The sequence below is a fragment of the Saccostrea echinata genome, unplaced genomic scaffold, assembly GCF_033153115.1.
Source record: "Saccostrea echinata isolate AGI-Se365-2 ecotype Australia unplaced genomic scaffold, CSIRO_AGI_Sech_v1 ptg000033l, whole genome shotgun sequence".
In the NCBI taxonomy this organism is placed as follows: domain Eukaryota; kingdom Metazoa; phylum Mollusca; class Bivalvia; order Ostreida; family Ostreidae; genus Saccostrea; species Saccostrea echinata.
In genome coordinates this window covers 28,958,762-28,981,122 of record NW_026889782.1, presented here as the reverse complement: position 1 = coordinate 28,981,122, position 22,361 = coordinate 28,958,762, and the positions used below count along the sequence as shown (strand labels likewise).

Here is a 22,361-nt window from a genome sequence, read left to right as displayed (position 1 = left end):
TCGAACTTAAATACTGCCTCCATAGATGACCTCCTATCCCTAAAATGCATCGGCGCCAAACGAGCAGCGGCCATCATTAAACTAAGAGATGAAAAGGATTATATCACCATGAATGATATAGAAGAAAACCTGCTTAACACTGCATCCGCAATACAGATTGTTGTATGCAGAACAGATCTCTTTTGAAATCCCACCTACACTTGTGGAATCTATCAAGGAGAGACAAGATGGAGAACACAAAAGGGCATTGGACAATGTAGCAAAGGAGAGAAATTATGAAGAAGAGATGAACAGGATGACTAAAATGATGGGAGACTTGGAAAGAAAACTGTTAGAGAAAAAGTCAGAATCATTAGTCACTGGAGAAATTGTTGATAAACTAGCACCACATGGTATCTATGGTATCAAAGATGATGGCCAAAAAAGTTTAAAGCTGGAGAAAAGTACTCTAGGAATAGAAGCCAGTGGGGGAGTATCAAGTTGTGTTTCTGCTTACAGTGGCTTGGCTAAGCCTGGCCCAACTAGCAGTTTAACACAAACTAAAGCTGGGAAAATCACTTCTATAAGTGGGGCTAATAATGGCTTGAAACAATCTGGCCCGTTTAGCACTCACATTGACGGACCTCCCCCTCCTAAGATGGCTGCATTTGATGGACGCAGTGAATGGTGCCCATTCTAAACCCAGTTTGATAGGATTGCAGACAGATAAAAATGGTCTGAGGATCGACGCTTGGAGAGACTTATTGAGTCTTTAAGAGATAAAGCACTTAAATTCTATTGCACCTGTGCCAAACCAGTTCAAAATAACTACAAGGACCTATGCAAGAAATTCAAGTTCGGTCAAAAGGAATTGCCCTTAACTGTAAGGAGAAAACTTCAACACATCAAACAAGATAATAAAACAGTTGAGGAATTTGCAGAACTAGTTCAAGAAATGGTTACTGAGGGATATCCGGATGCTCCAGGAAGTGTTATAGATACCATTGCCACTGATTCCTTCCACAAAGGTGTTGAAAACAAGCGTGCAGCATTAACAGCTGTGGATTAAGACCCAACAACTTTAGAAAGTGCACTACAACTGGTCAAAGCAACAATAAATAACCAAAGGCTAATTCTCGGGGCCCGTAAACCAGAAGTCAGGAAAGTTCGGTTTAACGATGCATACAGCGACAGTGACGAGGAGCATGACTTTAGCTCTCATACAGTTCGTCCCCAAAGTCGTGTTGACAAGCTTGCTGCAGACGTTGATTCCTTGAAACTAGGTCTGGAAGCAGCCAATACCAAAATTGACAAACCTATTGGGCTCATCTCAAACCGTTGGAGATCCCCTCAGAGGACAACATCCCAATCCAGATTATCCTCTCCAGTAAACGATGGTGCCTGTTATAATTGTGGGGAATAAGGTCATTTTGCAAAGGGCTGCAAACAACAGCGTAAATCAAAATCACCATCACCACAAGCTAAAGTAAGCCCTACATTTGATATGAGACTCTATCAATGCAAAATTGAACCACAAAATTTGATTATCAATGTGAAAGTTAATGGAAAACCAGAAAAAGCCATTTTCGATACAACAGCACAAATATCGGTCATAAACAGAAAGTTCGCAAACTCTTTGACTCCGCCATTAAACATTGGTAAGGAGGTGACTCTTAAGGGTGTAGGAGAAAACAGTTGGTTGAAAGATAACTACTCAAATGATGCCAACATTGAAATTGAAGGTGTTAAATTTAAATGACCTGTTATAGTTGCAGACATAACTGATCAAGTGATTATTGGTCTCGACTTCCTTAGTGCCAACAATGCTCTTATTGACCTCAATGACCAAAGTATCAGCATTCAAGGAATACCAAAAAAACCATGTTCTTGGAACAGCAACTTCATTTGATGGAGTGATTGAGGACCCTGCAAAAAACCAGGATGATGGACACAGTTGTAAAACCCCCAAACACCTACCTAACTATCTGTTAGACTTGGAAAAGAGATCAGTTGAAAATATCTCCAAGAACCAAGCCTATAGGGTACACGATTACTCATTGAATTTCAGGATGCAGCAGATGATATGGACATAGGCCTTTTCAAAGGAATCACACATAAAGTAAACACAGGGGATGCACAAGCAGTCCGTGCAAAACTAAGACGTACTCCGCTAAGCTTTGAGAAGGAGGAAGAAGCCCACTTGAAAAATCTATTAGATAATGAAGTCATTGTCCCGTCAAAGTCGGAATGGGCCTCTGCACCAGTACTCGTTCGCAGAAAAGATGGAACTGTGAGCTACTGTATTGACTTTCGAAAAGTGAATAGTCTTACCAAAAAAGATGCATTTCCCCTCCCAAATATTGAAGAATGCATGGACACCTTAAGTGGAAATATCTTTTTAAGCACACTAGATATGGCTCAAGGCTACTACCAAATAGAGGTGGACCCACATGACCGTCATAAACTGGCCTTCATAACAAAATATGGATTGTCTGAGTTTGTTAGAATGCCATTTGGCACTTGTAACAGCCCAGCCACATTCCAACAAATGATCCAGCTTGTCTTACGTGGACTAAATTGGAAGGAATGCTTGGTATATCTGGATGACGTCATTGTCCTTGGAAATTCATTTGACAACCACCTTCTCAACCTTAGAGCTGTCCTAACCAGGTTTAACCAGGTTTAGAAAATATAACTTGAAATTAAAACCTAGGAAATGCTGCATGTTCAGAAGAGAGATACAGTTTTTGGGCAGAGTTGTCAGTGAGAAAGGAGTATACAGTGTGTAGCCCAGTGGCCCGCACCGAGAAACAGAAAAGATGTAGAGACTTTCTTGGGATACATGAATTATCACAGAGAACACATTAATAATTATGTAGCCCTGGCCTCCCCACTGTATGATCTTACAAAATCAAAAAGTGCATTTGTTTGGGATGAAGCGCAAGACAATAGTTATCATTCCCTAAGAAAAACAATGTCCGAGCCAGCAATATTAGCATTCCCACAGTCAGATGGTTTATTTATACTTGACACGGACGTATCTGATCATTCATTAGGTGCAGAATTGTCACAAGTACAGAATGGTGAAGAAGTACTCATAAGCTATGCAAGTAAAACATTATCAGCTACCCAAAGACGTTATTGTGTAACAAGAAAGGAACTCCTTGCCATTGTCGTCTTCACACAACATTTCAGATTCTACCTCCTAGGACAACCTTTTATTCCTCGCACAGATCACCACAGCCTTGCATGTCTCCTGGGTTCTAAGAATATAGAGGGGCCAGTGATTTTTTTTGGGTCAAAATGCCACCGATATTCGGCTGTTCCCCCTCACAAAAATTAGCTTTTTTTTCCCCCAATTTTAGTATGTTTTTCCCAATTTCAAACATACGGAAATTATCTTTTAATTTTGAACAAAAGTCGCTAAATTTTCTGACAGAGTAAAGATTACTTTTTATTCTTCAATTTTATTCTCTAAATCCATGCACATGCGGCCGATTTTTTAATGAATGTGTAAAACAATGCAGATATCCATATAAACAGATAAGTAGCTTATAATATCCTAAATGAATTGGTAAATAGTTCCAAGATACAAGTCATGTTGCCTGTTGACATCATGATTTTGGTTTGACCGCCATTATAACATAGAGGGTCAGGCTAATATCAGGAAATGGACAACACATAGGGTTTCACTAAAATTTGGAAAAATCAAACAGTACAGACTGTAAACTTGATTATCAATACAAGACAGTTTACTAGGTAGATTAAGAGTCTAAATGCTGGTCATTTTTTTTTAAATGAAATTAGACAAAGCAATTCCAAGAAAATACTGTAGAAGCTACAAGGTGTGACTAATATAAGCCATGTTCACATTCAATAAAATATAAGCCATGTTCACATTCAATAAAATATTGATGTAATTTTTTTTAAATGGTTATTTTCTGAATTTAAATGAAATTTAAAGTTAAAATCAAACAAAAACTGTTGTTGTTACTTAGTTTGATTATTTTATGTATTTTTTAGCACTGTAATTTCCAATAAATGACTTTTCCCAATTTGAGGAAAATGTCGCTAATTTTTCCCAATTCAAAAGGAGGGGGTGGTGGTTTAAAAAACAAAAAAAATCACTGGGGGCAACTTGCGAGATGGCTGGAAGAACTGTCCCAGTACAATATGACAATTTAACACCGCAGTGGAAAGGCACACAGCAATGCCGATGGACTCTCGAGGATACCAACAACAGATCTCTCATATAATTGCTATGATGCTGGAAAGGATATTAGTGAGCTGCCTTGTGGTGGATGTAAATACTGTCAGAGGGTCCATGAACAGTGGAGTAGGTTTGAAGAGGACATTGATGATGTTGTTCCACTTGCTGTCCGTAAGGCACAAACAAAATGGTGCTTGAAAGAATCCTAACTAGATAAGGTCACTGATGGATGTAACTGGTCGAACACATTTAGTCACAAGGAATCAAGGGAAGCACAAAAAAGGATCAGGATCTGGAACATCTTCTCCGTTGGAAAACAGAATGTGGTCCTAGTGAAGTAGAGCTTTCTCTTTCTAGTCCAGCTGTAAAACACTGGTGGAACCCAAAAGAACAACTTACAACTGTTGACGGAGTTCTTTACTACATCTGGGTTGATGAGGAAACATATAAGACGCCCCTGCTGTTTGTTCCAAAAGCGCTAAGAGAAACGGTGCTTGCAGGCTGCCATGATTCCAAATGCGCAAGTCATCATGGACAGCAAAGACGTTGCAGAGACTTCGCTCAAAATATACTTGGTATGGTATATCCCAAGACTGCAAAAATAGTGTCCAATCTTGCAGGGAATGCAGTACAAGTAAAAAGCCTCATATTCAACCAAAAGCTCCACTTGGCCAGTACCATGCAGGCATCCCTATGGAAAGAATACATATAGATATTCTAGGGCCTTTCATAGAATCAGCTAGAGGGAATCGCTACATTGTAATGATGATAAACAGTTTACAAAGTGGTTAGAATGCTATGCCATTCCTAACCAAGGAGCAGAACAAGTAGCTCTGTCACTAGTTGAAGGATTCATTGCACGAATGGGATGCCTTCTTCAGATCCACTCGGAAGGAACTTCATGAGCGACTTATTCCAACGACTCTGTAAAATGCTACAGATCACAAAAACACGCACAACTCCATACTGACCATGTGCAAATGGCCAAATAGAGCGGTACATTAGAACTATTTTGCAGTCAATCCGTTGCTATCTTAAGAATGTGCGTTCCCAGCGACATTGGGGTCGACATTTGCAGCTCATTTGCTGGAGCTATAAAGGCCACAGTAAACAGACAAACTGGATTTACCGCCAACAAATTGATGCTAGGGAAAGAGATTCTACAACCTGTAGACATTATGTTGGGTATGGGTGAAAACCAACAGCCTCGAGTACCGTCCGACTATGTTGAAGAGCTAAAAGAAGTGATGTCACAGGTCCACACAATTGCCAGAGAAAATCTACATAATGCGCAAATGCGTCAAAAACGGACCTATGATTTGCGGCTTCACAACCACGCATATGATGTTAGAGACTTAGTGTACATGATAGATTCGTCAACAAAAATAGGACAATCCAAAAAGCTACAAAAACCTAGGATTGGTCCAATTTTTTGTGACTGAGAAATTGTCCCCAGTCCTTTATCGCATGAAGAATCGACGGAAGGAGAAAGTGGTTCATCATGATAGATTAAAGAGATGCTCTGACCGTGACATCCTAGTGTGGCTGATCAGATACTTCGTTTCCGGGATGTCTGCACTAAGTAAATGTGTCATGTGACTTTCATCACCACGTGACAAAAATCTAGGCATAATTTGGACAAAATGGCGGCGGAACAGCTTCGTCTTAAATCGGTTCCCCAGCTCCGTGATTTTTTGAAAGAAAGAGGTATTCAAACATCAATTTATCGAAAACAACAACTACTAAGATTGGCACAAGCTGCAACCGCAATGGAAATTGAGCCGGAAGAATGCGCCATTGAAAATAAACGCTACCACGATCAGCAAAGGAGAACGGTGGAGGTCCGTACCGATGAAAATATTACGACTTTTATTTTACCTGACGTTAGTGGACTTTCTGATTGGAATGTTGATTTACAAACTATGCCAAAAATTGAAATGGGTGATGTAATGGTGTATTTGATGACTTACTGTGACTGGAGTGCAAACAGACTGAAGTCTTACAAGGATGATAACTCTTTCAAACTGTATCAAACCAACCACATTGACAAAGTTGCGATGGCCACTGTTGCACATGGATACATGTATGTTAAGAGTACCTGCGTGCCAGAGACAAGGCAATCAGAGAAGCCTTACGAGACATGGATACTCTTACATAAAAATGGTTCTGTGAAATCTGGTGGCTGTACTTGTGTGGCGTGAGTATATGTACATATACTTTTCATAATGTGCTTCGTGGGGTGGGGATTCTTTCAATAATTTTCGGGATGGAGATGCATCTTATTCATACAGCAGAAGTTTAGATGTTTTGAATAAAAAAATTAAATACTCTAAGGGTCTCTTTGGGTCAACACATCATATACATACATGTACTCAAAAGCAATGATAACAGAAATCATAATGCTTATGTACATGTCATGATAAAACACGACTGATCTGTTTTTTGATGTTAAATACTTAGATGAACATCCAAGTTGCCCCTGCATAGAGGTTACACAGATTTATTTAGAGTTTGTTAAATAGAACTGGAATCTAGTCTACCTGGTAGACTAGTTGCCATAATCTTGAACACACTCCTGATGTTAGTATAATATAAATTTAATCCAAGTTGAAGGGCTAAGGATTAAGTATTAATCACATAATTTTTTTAATTTTTCAATGAATAGTATTTTTTTTTTACATAGATTTTTTTTTTTTATCAAGGCTGATGTAAGCACACATATACATTATATTAGATCTGCCATGTACATTGTAAAATTTAATATATTAATTCAAAGTGAATTAAAAGCAAGCTTTTATTTCTTTTTCCAGAGATGATGGAAGTTGCAAGCACTGTGTAGCATTGTTGTTTGCATTGCATGACTTCAGTGAAAGGCACCAAGACAGAGGCACTAAAGTATGCACTGACACTCCATGCAAATGGGATCGACCGAGGCAGGCATCTAACCCTGTTACAACACAAAATATCGACTTTGGTAAGAAAGATATCCGTGATAGTTATCAGCCTTTTTCTGATAATGCTATTGATTTGCATCTAAAGCCTTACAGAGACAATTTAATGAAATCTTTGTACAAAGTCTGCAAGAAACATGGTTCAGTATTAACTTACACCATGGAGCCTCCGTATGATTAAAGTGATAGTGAAAATGATATCAAAAACAATCAAGTACTGTTACCAGATGTTATTCAGAAGTATAAATCAGAGCATGACATTGTAGAAAGACAGGAATTTATTGAATATATGTGTAACATTCATACACCAGAAATTATTAGAAATATTGAAAGTATAACAAAGGAACAGAGTGATGACCCAATGTGGCATGAATATCGAAAGGGTAGAATTACGGCATCAATAATGGGATCGGTTCTGAAATGCAATATGGAGAGACTGAATGAAAATAACTACATAGTAAAGAAAATTCAAAGTTCTGCCACTTTTTTCTCTACACAAGCCACAGATTATGGAAAATCGATGGAAGGTGTCGCTCGAAACCAGTATACGGAACAATACATCAAATCTCACCAGAAAGCAGAAATTTCGAAGGCAGGTTTGTCAATTTCTCCTGCATGTCCTATTATAGCTGCTTCCCCAGATGGATATGTGAAGTGTCTATGTTGTGGTGAAGGTCTCCTGGAGATCAAGTGCACATACACACACCAGCACAAGTATACTAAGGATATTGCTAGTGAAAACAATTATTATGTTCATCTTGTGAATGATGAAGTGAAATTAAAGGAAAACTCGCCTTGGTACTCACAAATCCAAACTCAACTTTTTGTAACTGGAAAATCATGGTGTGATTTTGTTCTTTTTACTCAAAAAGACTTTGCAACTGATAGAATTTATTTCAATGCAGAATATTTTGATATGTGCTTGAAAAAGGCTATTGATTTCTACTTCAAATTTATAATGTAATTTCAAATTTTTAATGTAATTGAGACATAAAATTTTGAAACAAGACTATATTTTCTTTATTTTTATTGAAAACATGAAATTTTTCATTCATCACAGAGAAGTCAAAACTACTATTATACTATTACAAGCTCCATTATTTCTCTGGTACATGTACATATCATGTTTATATAATGTATAACAGGAAGAAAAATATATACAATTTATTGCCAGCCTTGTATGATATATTACAAGTATAAATGGATTTCATTTTCCAACTTCAAGGCCTAGTAAATTCAGCCAATTTACTTCAAATAAAAATCTGTGAATAAATAAACAAGCCATTTTCTTAAGATTTAACTAGAGGTCAATGTAAATTACAGAAGAATGCTGCAACAGTGACCATAGGATGAACCAGTGATTTCATGTCCCATGGTATGGTTTGTGAAATAAGTTTGAATGTTTTTAAGCGTCCAATTGCTCTTTCAACGTGTATTCTGAGATTTGCTATTTTCCTTGTTTTTTTAATGTCGCTGGCACACAGATATTTCCCCTTTCCCCAGTTACATTTGCGTGTAAATGGTGGAATAGTTAAATATGCTTTTCGCTCTGTAAGGAGGTCTCTAATTGTGAACCCTCTATCCGCCATTATTTCATCACCAGCAGATAAAAGGTCTAAAAATCCACTATGCTCAGTTATGTACCTATCAGAGGAATTGCCACCCCAGATCTCAGAAATAAAATTGAATGCACCATTAGGAGTGATGCTTACAAGAAATTTAAAAGTATTATGAGATTTGTATGTGCTGTAAGTCCTAGCATTGACAGTTGGATTTTTAGGCCTTTGAATAAATATCTCAGAGCAATCAATAATAGCCCTCGTCCGAGGGTAACTCTGTCTGAAGGATTTTGGCATGAACTTTTTAACAATGTCTCGAGAAGGCCATATGATACAGTCTTTGAAATTATGATACAAGCAAAACATCCATGTTGTAAAGATGGATGAAACCCTTGAGCATGAAACCCCAAAAAGTTGTGACATGACAAAGACAGGCAGAGCTAATCTTAAGCGTACCGATGTTAAAATGAATTCATCTGATCGTGAAAGTTTCCTGATAGGCCCAGGCTTTTTCCCCTGATTTTGATAACGCTTCTCTGTCTCACTCTCACTTCCTGTCCAATACTTAATATTGATATCAAAATTGACTACAGCATCTTTAATTGTGTTGAAGATTTGCAGGCTTGGTAATCCTGTAAACTTTCTAATTGAATCGTCACTCTTAGTAACTTTTTCTAAGAAAATGTCTCTTAATAAAGTATCTTTATCATCAATTATTTTCTTCAGCTCTTCATTTTCTGATAAAATGTCATTGATACTTGTGAGGCTCATATCTGTCTGTATGCCAGTGTCAGTAAACAATGAATCACACCCCATGGACTTCATAGTACTTGTAGACGCTACACTGTAGCTGTGTTCAAGCAATTGCTGATGGCTGGGTAGATCTGAAAATATTAATGATTGAGTACATGTATTTTAACAGGAATGATGACAGCTTTTTAAATACTGGCCAATTTACATAGGTCCAGAAAGCATTCTTTTAAATCCAGTATAAATAATACACCTTCTTGATACTTGCACATTCTTGCAATGACAAAAACATGGAGAATCATAGTTTAAATCACTTGTTTGAATGATATACTAATCTACACTATGTAATTGAATGGTTTGCTGCATAATGCAATTCACTTATTTGCCTGTCTTCAAAATATAAACATTGTATTAGATGCAGAACTGTGGCTCTCTGGGAAAAGAAAATTCAGACACACCAGAAAATACCTGCTGTCACACTATTATATCTGTCCTAGAGAGCTACAGTTCTGTGGCTACAACACATACCTGTGTTTCCTTCAGAATAACTCCTTGATGTTGTGACGTTGATGCAACTGGCAACTGGAAGAACTCTAGACCCAGCACCATCATCAATAAACAAAGTGCTGTCACACTTAGTTACCTCTTCTGATAGTGTGTCTATAATAAAAAAAAAAATCATTTTTTTAAACTTTGGGCCTACCAATGGAATATTGTTGATTTTATTCACAATCTAGATTAGAGACCTTTCATGTGATAGTGACATACATGTATCCATGCATTCTGTTTTGAAGTTAAAAACAAGTAGGATATTATAGTATTCATAACATTTACATTATTGTTGATAAGGTTACAATACAATACATAATTTGTGCTTTTGTATTGTTTTGTTTAATTTCTAAATTGTATATTTTAAATGAGTATGTAAAAATATGTAATTAAAAATAGTTAAAAAAATGTATGGACTTGCTTCCGGAAATTTAGGCTTTTGAAATAGATCATTGTGGAGATTTTCAGTCTGATTTTAGACAAAAGACAATATATAGAATTCTCAATACAAACCCTCTATGAGCGTAGGTAATTCTGATATTTCCTCATTATGCTCAAAGATGGGCATGGATGACGAGGGGTTCACTGTCAGGTCAGCCTCTCGTTTTGTAATTGAAGCTGTACTGCGTCTTGGTGTAAAAACTTTATAATTGTTCCATGGAAATAATTCAGGGACATTGTGGCCGTCAATAAAATGCCTGGAGCACACTCGATGATGAGGTAATGGATCGTAGTCAAGAGGCCTCCTTATCATTTCCACCCCTTTCTGACGCAACTTTGGATTCTTTTTTTTAGTTGGAAATGGAATAAATACAATACCATCCATCCATGGGTATTTTCCTATAAACTTTCTTTTTCTACTGTCCGATGTGCATTCTGGGACAACACACCAATAATTTGTGGACGGCTTTTGTTTTCGTGTTGTTGACATTGCGTCGTAAACTCGCGCCATGAAAAGTGCCTAGATTTTTTACAAGTCACATGATCGCGTGACCCTTTTCTACCTCCTAGCAATAAGAGCGGTACATCCCAGAAACGAAGTATTGCGTCATGCAGTGACAACAAGAGGTAGCGGAGGAGGAAGATCCATGGCGATCAGAAGGTTAACATTCCAAATCAAGACTCAAGTGCCCTCAACAATTCAAGTGAAGATCCTAGAGCCACTTGTAATTCAAGTCCTGCTTCAAGAGCCAACTCAAGAGAGCGTCGGCGTGTAAGGTTGCCAAAGGCATTGGCAGATTATGACCTTTCCTAAGCAAGTACATCATATTTTAAAAGTCAGAATGTTTATATCTGTAAATATGTTACTATTAGTTCCTTTCCTTGTTTAAATGATGTTTTCAGTTAATTTGTATTTTGTGGCTTGCTAAGAATATCAACAAGGGATTTAGATAAAACGGGGAGGAGTGTTGTGGAACCGAATAGTACTGGGTACGAACTACCTAACACGGACATGAATTAGCAGTGTTGATGTCCCCTTACTTCAGTGAGCCTCCTGTCCGCGTGTGTCCCGACCACCGACCGCCTCCTGCAGTCCAGGACATTAGCATCAGCACAACACTGTTTTATTCCCCTCACGTCACAACCTTACATTAGATCGTACATAGAATGTTTCCTAAACCCTTAGATGTACATTAACATATTACCAATCATCCTACACAAACTACCTAAGTACATGTAAATAGTTATGATGAGCAAGGATGACTCTTCAAAAATTGTAAATTCCATGGCCCCTGGGTCAGGGGCTCTCGTGTTAATTCTTTGGAAATCTTCTCTGCTCCTAGGTATTAAACACATACTAATTAAGTACATACTTATGATGAGTTAGGATGCCTCTTCCAAAATTGTGAATTTCATGGCCCCATTGGTTAAGTAGTAAAAATGCATCAATTCTTTAAAAATCTTCTCTGCTTCCTGCAGTCCTACTATTGAATCAGAAAAATTGAAAAGATACACTGAGGCAAAACTTGGAGATCAAGACTTTTTTGAAATTCCTTTGATTAATGAAGAAAAAGTATTTAATATGTTAAAGAGGCTAGATGTAAACAAATCTGCTGGCATAGACTTTCTTGGTCCTAGATTGCTTAAACTTTCAGCTAGTATAATATCCAAACCTCTAACACACCTAATAAATTCTAGCATAATCAAGGGGTCTTTTCCTTCACAGCTAAAAGTCGTAAAAGTAACTCCTCTATTTAAAAAGGGTGATACATCAGACCCAGGAAACTATCGCCCAATTTCAATTTTACCAACTATATCGAACGTTTTAGAAAAGCATGTAGCAGAAAATATACGCATCTTTACTTCTCACTTCGATTTATTAATGAAAGCACAGTCAGGATTTAGAGAATTTCACTCATGCCAGACAGCTCTCACAAAACTAACTGATAATTGGCTGCATGCAATAGATCAAGGAAATTTCGTTGGCATTACTTACTTGGATTTTAGCAAAGCATTCGATCTTGTTAATCATGATATACTAATTAGAAAACTTAAATGCTATCACTTTGATCCAATATCAATTAAATGGTTTCAATCATATTTATATCATCGAACTCAAAGTGTAAAAATAGGTGCATACACATCTGAATCACTGCAAGTCACAGCAGGTGTGCCACAGGGGTCTATATTAGGCCCTTTATTATTTCTATTATACATTAATGATTTACCATTGTCTGTTGAACATTGTAATATTGATATGTTTGCTGATGACACTACATATAAATTATTTACTTTACGAAAAATTAAAAAGTTTCTTCTACTGCTTACTAGAAAACTATTTTATAACGCTTTTATTTTACCATCAATTTTATATTGTCTATCTATTTGGGGTAACTCTCCTCAAACGCACATCGACAGAATCTACAGACTTCAAAAACGTGCAGCAAGGATTATCTTAAATGAAAAATATGATGCACCTTCAATGCCTTTATTTAACATTTTAGGCTGGTTAACGGTTCATGAACTTCTATATTTACAGAAAAGCATTCTAATGTTCAAAACATTTCATGGTGTGTCTCCCGATTATATGCATAATTTTTTTGAATTTCAAAGTTCTGGATCATACACGTTACGCTCAGAAACAAATTCCGAACTTCGTTTACCAAAATATAAAACAAATTTATTTAAAAATTCTTTACAATATTCAGGGGTTATTATCTGGAATGAGTTACTTATTAGTATCAGGAAATCCCAATCCCTTGCAATATTTGAAAGTAGTGTTGAAAATTTTTTACTTACGAAACGTACTAGTTCTACGTAAAAATATGTGACTCCGCCCCCCCCCCCCTCCTTTCACATTTTGAACTAAGCTTTGACGTTTTTATTTATTAGGTCACCTGAGTCATTCAGGTGACCTATTGCTATCTGTTTTCGTCCGTCGTCGTGCGTCGTCCGTCGTGTGTTAACATTTGAACATTTTCAGCTTCTTCTCTGAAACCGCTCAACCAATTGCAGCCAATTTTTGCATATGGCATCTATGTGTGAAAGGGGAACAAAATTTGTGAATTTCATGGTCCCTGCCCCCCTGGGGCCTGAGGGGTGGGGCTAAAACCATCAAAATTAATGCAATCTTTAAAAATCTTCTTCTTTACTCCTGGACATCAAGCAGTCAAACTGTTGACATGATTGTAATAAGCATTGAGCCCTCTACCAAAATTGTGAAATTCATGGCCCCAGGGTCAGGGGTTCTGGTGCTAGGGCGGGGCTATATAGATCATATAGTGAAAGTGCATTATTTCTTTGAAAATCTTCTTCTTTACTCCTGGGTATTATTGAAACAAATTGAATACATAGTTATGATCAGCAAGGGTGACTCTACCAAAATTGTGAAATTCATGGCCCCAGGGTCAGGGGTTCTGGTGCTAGGGTTGGGCTATATAGATCGTATTGTGAAAGTGCATTATTTCTTTGAAAATCTTCTTCTCTACTCCTGGGTATTATTTAAACAAATTAGATACAGAGTTATGATCAGCAAGGGTGACTCTACCAAAATTGTGAAATGCATGGCCCCAGGGTCAGGGGTTCTGGTGCTGGGGGGGGGGGGTATATAGATCATATAGTGAAAGTGCATTATTTCTTTAAAAATCTTCTTCTCTACTCCTGGGTATTATTGAAACAAATTAAATACATAGTTATGATAAGCAAGAGTGACTCTACCAAAATTGTGAAATTCATAGCCCCAGGGTAAGGGGTTCTGGTGCGGGGGGGGGGGGGGCTATATAGATCATATAGTGAAAGTGCATTATTTCTTTGAAAATCTTCTTCTCTACTCCTGGGTATTATTTAAACAAATTAAATACATAGTTATGATAAGCAAGAGTAATTCTACCAAAATTGTGAATTTCATGGCCCCTGGGTCAGGGGTTCTGATGTTAGGGCGGGGCTCTATTTATTATATAGTGAAAATGCATTAATGCTTTAAAAATCTTCTTCTCTGCTTCTGGGTATTATTTAAACAAACTAAGTACATTATTATGATAAGCAAGGACACCTCTTCCAAAATTGTGAAATTCATGGCCCCAGGGACAGGGGTTCTTGTGCTAGGGTGGGGCTATATAGCTCCTACAGTGAAGTTGAATTATTTCTTTGAAAATCTTCTTCTCTGCCCCTGGGTACTATTTAAACAAACTAAGTACATTGTTATGATATGCAAGGATGCCTCTTCTAAAATTGTGAATTTCATGGCCCTAGGGTCAAGGGTCCTGGTCAAAAGGGGGGGGGGCTCTATTGATTATATAGTGAAAAATCAACATTTTTTTGAAAATATTCTTTTCTGCTTCTGGTTAAAAAGCAAAGAAGCTAAGTATATAGTTATGATGAGCAAGAGTGCTTCTTCCAGAGTAGTGAATTGCATGACCCCTGGGTCAGATGTGCTGGTATAAGGGTGGGGCTGTTGATAATGTAGTGAAAATGCATTAATTCTATTAAATAATCTTGTCTGCTCCTTAATGTTAAGCAGTTAAACAAAGTGATTACTTATGATGAGCAAACTTGAAACTTCCGGTCCCAGGGTGAGAGGCTCTGGTGTTTCTCAGTGGTGAAGGGGAGGAGGGGGGGAGGGGCTCTATTGATAATATAGTGAATCTGTAGTGAAAATGCATTATTTCTTTAAAAATCTTCTCTGCACTTGGGCATATCAGAGGCAAAAAGTGTAGAAGTTGTAATAAGGAAGGGTATTTTTACCAGATTTTTGAACATCTGGACCATTTGGTCAAGTGTTCTGGTCCTAGCCAGGGCTCAATTAATTTGCATTCTACTGAGAGGAGTTATTCCCCTTTGCCGTTTACTTTTGATAATTAATCATTGTAAATAATGTACTTGAAAAATTAACAGAATAAGAGAATTATGCAAGAATTTTTATTGTATAATACAAAAAGTATTTTCATAGTTTTAATGATCATGTGGACTTGTAAGCAATAGATAAATAAAAATGAGACAAAAATAACTTGTCTTATTAAATGTTCATCAAAGACCAAGAGAGGCCAATGTAAGAGATTACAGCAAGGAATTTAAATAGTACAAAAGCACTGACAGTTTGTTAATATACTGTATGGTGATAGTGATAAATGGGGAACAAAGTAGAACCTAATTTATGAACTGTTAATGAATAGTAGACTAATTATTTTGTTGATCCTGATCACCCTATTTTTCTTGCTTTTGGGCAACAAAGCTTCACCTTTCATTTCATTTTAATACTCTATGGATCCTCTAAATTGTTGTATTGTACTCAGGTGACCGTTAAGGCCCTTGGGCCTCTTGTTCTGTTGTAACATAGTGTTTATATTTTATTATCTCATAATTGTGATTTGTGTTTATTGTATATATACATTGTATATGTGTTACAAAGAAGGCCCTGAGGAAGACTAGTGCTTGCACTAATCAGGTTACCTTCTATAAATAAGTATTATTATTATTATTATTTAAACAAACTGCATGCATGGTTATCATAAATAAGGATATCTTTTTCAAAATTGTGAAATTCATGGCCCCAGGGATGGGGGTTCTGGTGAAAGGGGGAGAGGGCCATACTGATTATATAGTGAAAAAGCATAATTTATTTAATTCATTTTCTACTCCTGGTTAAAAGCAGATAAAGTGCACAGTTATGATGAACGAGGGCTGTTTCTTACAATTTCTTTTAAAACTTTGTGGTCCAAGGGTCAGGAGTTCTTGTATTTTTGGGGGACAGGGGTGCGTCTTTTGATAATATATTGAAAATCTTCAACCAAGTGCAAAGCTACAAAGATGAAGGTTCTTCTTTCAAATTTGTAATTTCATGACTCTAGGCCATGGGTTCTGTTGTTAGGGCATTGTTGAATCTGAAGTCAAATTTATTCATTTATTTATAAAATTATTTCTTTGAAAATCTTCTTTGCTTCTGGGCATATCGGAGGCAAACAGAGTAAAAGCGTTAATAAGCAAGGGTATTTTTACCAGAATTTTGAACACCTGGACCATTTAGTCAAATGTTCTGGTCCTGGCCAGGACTCTATTTTGTATTCTACTGAGATAAGTTATTCCTCTTTGCCATTCACTTTTGATAATTAATCACTGTAAATAATGTATTTAAAAGGTTAATAAAATAAGAGATTTATGTAAGTACTTTCATAGTTTGAATTATTTGGTAGACTTGTAAATAATAAATAAATAAAAATGAGACAAAGACCAAGAGAATTGTTGTATTATACTCAAGTGGCAGATAAGGCCCTTAGGCCTTTTGTTTCTAAATGGATCGAAATTTTTCTTTCTTTCTTTCTTTTTTTTAAATCATCAATTATAAACTTAAATATATTTAACTTTTAACAGCAAATGTCAAAAGGCAGACACTAAGGCAGCCTGAGCGTTTGACAAGATCCCGCGAAAAAAGAGGAAATTCGAACTAACATTTCTTTCAATCAATTTGGTTAAGATCCGAGATTTTTATAACAAATTTTAGGTTTTGTTGGTAAAATTGTTGTTTATTTAACATGTTGATTTAGTAATCTAATGTGAATACGGTTAATGTGTTGATTTACTCACCCATTGAAGAAATCCATGTCTTTTTGTTTGAGTTTAGCCTAAACGTTCACATTTGACATCATAACCCGGCATGGATTTCATTCGTTTCTTTTGGGTTCTATCCTTAAAGGGGCCTGCACACAGATTTGAAATTAATATTTTCTCACATTTTCTGTATAATATCATGACTTATATGTTGCTTTAACATTTTACACGGAAATATAATAAAAGTGTGTTCAGAAACTTCTTTAATCTGGAAATTATTGAAACTACCAATTTCGATACGCTTTGATTGACACATCCTTGCATTTACGCAAACTTTTTCCATAATACTTAAGAAAAGTAGAAATTTTATTGTGTATCAATGAAAAATATTAAAACTGTAATCCATTAAATTCAGAGTAGAAATGCGAGAAAGCCAACTCAACAGTATTGTCAGTCTGTACTCAGTGATGTGTGCAGAGTTTAACAAATTGAACTCACACGGCGAAACGTAAATATTAACAATAAAAGAGCTCATGCCCTGTTTACAAAAGTTCTCGGAAGAAACAATGCTATAGAAAATAAAAGCACTAAGTTTACTTCGAATATATATATAGAAAGAGAGAGAGAGAGATCATAGGCACTTATATAATTACTTCGATCACAGGGCATCTCTCCTTTCATTGGGCGCCATGTTTACGAAACACATGTCCCGTTGAGACAGAGACAACAGGAGCATTTAAAAACATTTTTGTATTAGTAATACCTATATATTCTTATAGAAACTGTTCAGAATTCAGAATATTAGCATAGACATGCGCGTTTGTATCATTGTCCTTGTCCGAAGCTTAAAGCTGCATTTTTGAGAATTTTATTTTGCTGTTAAAATGTGTTTTTATGATAAATCTGTATGCAACTTAAATCTTTATGATCAATTAGACTAATTTAAAATATTAAATTGTTTCAGAGGAAAAAATTCTGTACACTGTAATGTATAGTGTTATATAAGAAATCAGCATTGTACAGGACGAGAATTATAACACAACGCCTTTTGGTATGGGTGCAAAATGTATTTATTCAATCACAGTTGTGCAAACGTCATATAAATGAACAGTTATGATACAAGTTTTTTGTACAAATCACTAGTACGGTCCACTATTAGCTTTACTAGCACAGGGGAGGCAGATTGTTCTAAAGTATAGTGGTTAGTTATTTCAGCGTCTCTCTTCTCTCCGCCTGTTCAGTCTATATATACTTATTTCAATTCTTCAAGTCAATTGCATTATTAGAAAACATCTAATTTATTCAGTATATTTTATCAAGAACATTGGTCAATTATGAAATTCCGTCAATAAGGTTAATCTGATCTTATCGATTATTAATATACAAACAGATCCATTAGTTCATCATTCAATTATGAAAATTGTATGAATGCCGGAATATTGAGTTACTTCATACATACAATTAATATGTAGGAAAAGAATATATAAGAACCTATATGGTTCTCAAGGACATATAAGGATTATTATGCCTTTTACACATATGTCCTTATGAATCAAATACACGAACACAACATTTAAATATATATATATATATATATATATATATATATATATATATATATATATATATATATATATATATATATATAAAAAGTTAATATATAGTTTATTTATATATAAGGTGAGTTCCAATTGTGTTACACAAAAATGTAATTTTGCTTCAATCAAAGGTTAAAATTAGTTCTTCCATCGCAAATAAAAGAAAGTAAAAGTTTACAGTGTCTTTTTTTTTCTGTCATTGAAATAGTTAATTACAATATTGCAACAAAAATTTCCGACGTTAAAGTTGCAGCTCATATTGCTTTAACTTTCACAGATTGCTCATCACAGCAGTTTTGTTTAACCGAAGAGCAACTTTATATGTAGAAATCGTCTCATCATCAATTTATATAAAGAACTTCACCACCAGCTAATAATGGCAGCTTACAACAAAATATCATTTCCGGCTTTCAATCTTAATGTGTCGTCTCCCGAGGGAGGAGACAATACGTCCTTTATCATTAACGAGTATTTAAGTATGCATGATATCGGGATGGGAAGTACATGGTGCTTCTCGAGACGACTTACGGACACAAAGGCGAAGAATTTCCATTCGAAAGCGCTTGTTGCCTGCGAAATAAATGATGCAGTTGACACTTGAGTGTATATGCGCAACAAGTGTTATGAAAAGATGAACTTTTGTGGAAAAATTGTCTTGCACGTCTAAAACCAAAACAATAGCGTACGGCGTCCAACATACAACAAACGCAACAAAAATGCAAAACAACATCTTAGATGAACGGACTGTTTCTTCCCAAACTCTCCTCATTCTCAAGGGATTTTCATTATCCAATATGTAGATATTACGTTTTGTTTCCCAGATACGCTTGAAAATAAGAAAATAGCATACCGCCATTACAAGGAGTGATCCTCCAATCAAAATTGAAACAGACATGGTATAAGATGAACTAGCGGTCCGATCCCAGATACACTGGTGATTCTTTTGATCAAAGTAGTGTCCGCCCCAGCCAAAGAAATTTGGGGTCTCCAACAAGAAAGCGACAACCCAACAGGTAATACAAAGCAAAATGCTGGAGGCACGACTGAACACTCTGTGGTACACCTGGTTGTGGCACAGGTATATATAGCGTGACATCGACATGAGAGTGAGACTGAGGAATGCACAAAAGCAGGCGGTAAGACAGAGGCTTGCCACAAAGACACACAGCCATTTCTTCTCCTCAAAAAATCGTTCTCCTTGTGTGACACCTTAAATAAAAAATATAGCATAACGCGGAGCCATGCAAATGGAATAATTCAGTTTTAGACTAAGTCTTTAAAAAAATTTCAAGAAGACTAAAAATACCAATGATACACAGCGGGTCTGCAATCGCTGTGACACATAGATCAGCGACGGCGATGTTTACGATGAATTCCTTGCCGCATTTGTTGACTCCCCGGAGCGCGGTCGATACCAGGAGAATAAGTGTGTTACCAAAAGTTCCCACCAACAGGGCAGTGCTAATTATGATGATATACACCACTGCTAATGACGTGTCAGTTTGTAATAGAGGGGGTATCCCTTCCATCATGCAATTGTTGTCAAAATTCTTGGATATCTCGAGGGTGTCGTTGATTTTTGAAGTTCCACTCTGCAATTAGAAGAACAATCGAATTTTTTTTTGGTTTTTATGCCCCGGGATCGAAAGATCCTGGGGGTATATTGTTTTTGTCCTGTTTGTCTGTTTATCTGTTTGTCTGTTTATCTTTTTGTCTGTTTATCTGTTTGTCTGTTTATCTGTTTGTCTTTTGTCAACTTTAACCTTGCCCATAACTTTTGATTGGTTGGAGCTATGACTTTCATATTTCACGTGACAAGAACTTTTTTTTGGGTACCATCATATTTGTCCTTTTGACCTTGACCTTGGAGTTTGACCCACTTATGAGACTTTAACCTTGGCCATCACTTCTGAGCAGTTGTTGCTTGGGGTTTCAAACTTCACATGTGAATTCTTTGTGACAAGGCCGTCCTTTGGATACCAATCACTTTGACCTTTTGACCTTGACCTAGGAGTTTTACCTACTTTTGAAAAACTTTAACCTTGGTCATAACTTTTGAACGGTTAGAGCTAGTGCTTTCATACAGTACCTGCATCGTTATTTTTTACAGGATACACGATACGATAGGATACACGCATGATACGATAGGATAAACGCACGATACGATAGGATACACGCACGATAGGACAGGATACACGCACGATAGGATAAACGCAAAACACGATAAACGCAAAACACGATAAACGCAAAATACGATAAACGCAAAACACGATAGACCTGATAAACGATCTTCACGATAGGATAAACGCAAAACCTGATAGGATTGTTTCAAAATGCGAAACGTTTTTTGACAAGACGAAAAGTTTTCTTTTTGATATACTATAGTATGATAATTTTAATTACTTACAAAGCAGCAAATCGAAATGATAAAATTTGAAGTAATTATGCTTTGTAAAAGATATGGTGTTTTTGTCAATAAAATTGATCGTCATCAAATTCAAACTGTAATTATTTTAAGAATAATTCCACTCTATGATGGAAATTAGGCGATTTTTTTGTGTAATTATACAAATGTCGAAATTCCTTCGAATCATTAAATTTGAAATTTGAGTCCGTAGATAAGCGAAGTTTTACACCCAAGTGTAATAAATTCACGAAACGCTATAAATATATTCATTATTTTCACAAATAAAACCTTATAAAATTCATAACAAACATTGATTATTTTTACGGAAAAACATGTAAAAGAAAAAAATGAAATATTTGGATTCAATATCTTTTGCTAGAAGTCTGCGAAATATCCAAAATCACCTTTAATAGTTTGTATTTAATAATTTAAATCTTACAAAAAAAAATTACTAGACATGATTTGGGGGGGGGGGGATTGAAAAATTATTGTTGTAATTATTTTAAGGTTTATGCTTTCTCCTCCAAGTTTGTACGAATTTGATTTATATTTTATATAAATTAAAAAATTTTTTTTTACGTTTTAAAATTGCTGAAATTGCTAGTTGCATTGAGACAGACCGTGCACTGGACTGTGAATAATTAATCTCTCCTATATATAAATATATATGTCACATTCCAATTACATACATTGTATATGTATATATGAGGAAGGAGACTTGCGAAAAAAAAAATCGAATTTCATAAAATTAATAAACGTCACTAGATCTGTCATCATCTATTATCCGAAAAAATATCGCATTTCCATTCTTTTGTATTTATTTTGGTATTTTTATAGGCCTGTAAGATTAAGCTAGAAGGGAGCATGCAGTCGTATAAATAAAAAAAAATGTTACAGTGTACCAGCATGTGTAGTATACAGTAGTAATATAATGCTTATATAATATTGCCCATCGACAATAATAGTGTCTTTAGCCTTTTTTGTTTGCTTTTCAAAACATTTCTTTTTAGACCCCCCCAACTCCCCCCGGCCGCCCCAAAAGAAATGATATTGCTTTCTTAGCGTGCCTGTGTTATGAGCATTTACAATAACAGAACTTGTATCTACTATAGATACGTGTAAACTAAGCTTACAATGTATATGAATATATTTATTGGGTACTTAAACTTTGTATTGATTACGTACACTTGTTTACAACATATTAGAACACACACAAAAAAAATAAATAATAAATCAATTTCCATAATTTGACAAGTGGATTTTCGGATTGAATAATTGTCAATTATTGCTATTAGACTTTGTAATAATTGTTACAAAACCTATCTTATATAGGACGACATCGGCAAAATTAGACAAAACTTCGTAAATTATGAA

At 35.9% G+C, this 22,361-nt stretch overlaps 3 protein-coding genes across 3 annotated transcripts; 1 reads left to right on the top strand and 2 right to left on the bottom strand.

Annotated features, from left to right (window-relative positions):
- Positions 1 to 5,748: 5,748 nt before the first annotated feature.
- Positions 5,749 to 7,327, top strand: LOC133198830 (uncharacterized). Its single transcript, XM_061334798.1, has 2 exons — positions 5,749 to 6,386; positions 7,000 to 7,327. The coding sequence occupies exons 1-2, from the start codon at positions 5,833 to 5,835 to the stop codon at positions 7,319 to 7,321; spliced, it is 876 nt and encodes a 291-aa protein (XP_061190782.1). The 5' UTR covers positions 5,749 to 5,832; the 3' UTR covers positions 7,322 to 7,327.
- Positions 7,328 to 8,447: 1,120 nt separating this feature from the next.
- LOC133199197 (uncharacterized) lies at positions 8,448 to 10,929 on the bottom strand. The gene is made up of 3 exons (XM_061335044.1): positions 10,512 to 10,929; positions 9,978 to 10,109; positions 8,448 to 9,583 (listed from the first exon to the last, which is right to left on the bottom strand). Exons 1-3 carry the CDS (start codon positions 10,927 to 10,929, stop codon positions 8,448 to 8,450), a joined length of 1,686 nt encoding a protein of 561 aa, XP_061191028.1.
- Positions 10,930 to 19,052: 8,123 nt separating this feature from the next.
- Positions 19,053 to 20,109, bottom strand: LOC133199196 (melatonin receptor type 1B-like). The gene is made up of 2 exons (XM_061335043.1): positions 19,887 to 20,109; positions 19,053 to 19,789 (listed from the first exon to the last, which is right to left on the bottom strand). Exons 1-2 carry the CDS (start codon positions 20,107 to 20,109, stop codon positions 19,053 to 19,055), a joined length of 960 nt encoding a protein of 319 aa, XP_061191027.1.
- Between the last annotated feature and the right edge of the window lie 2,252 nt (positions 20,110 to 22,361).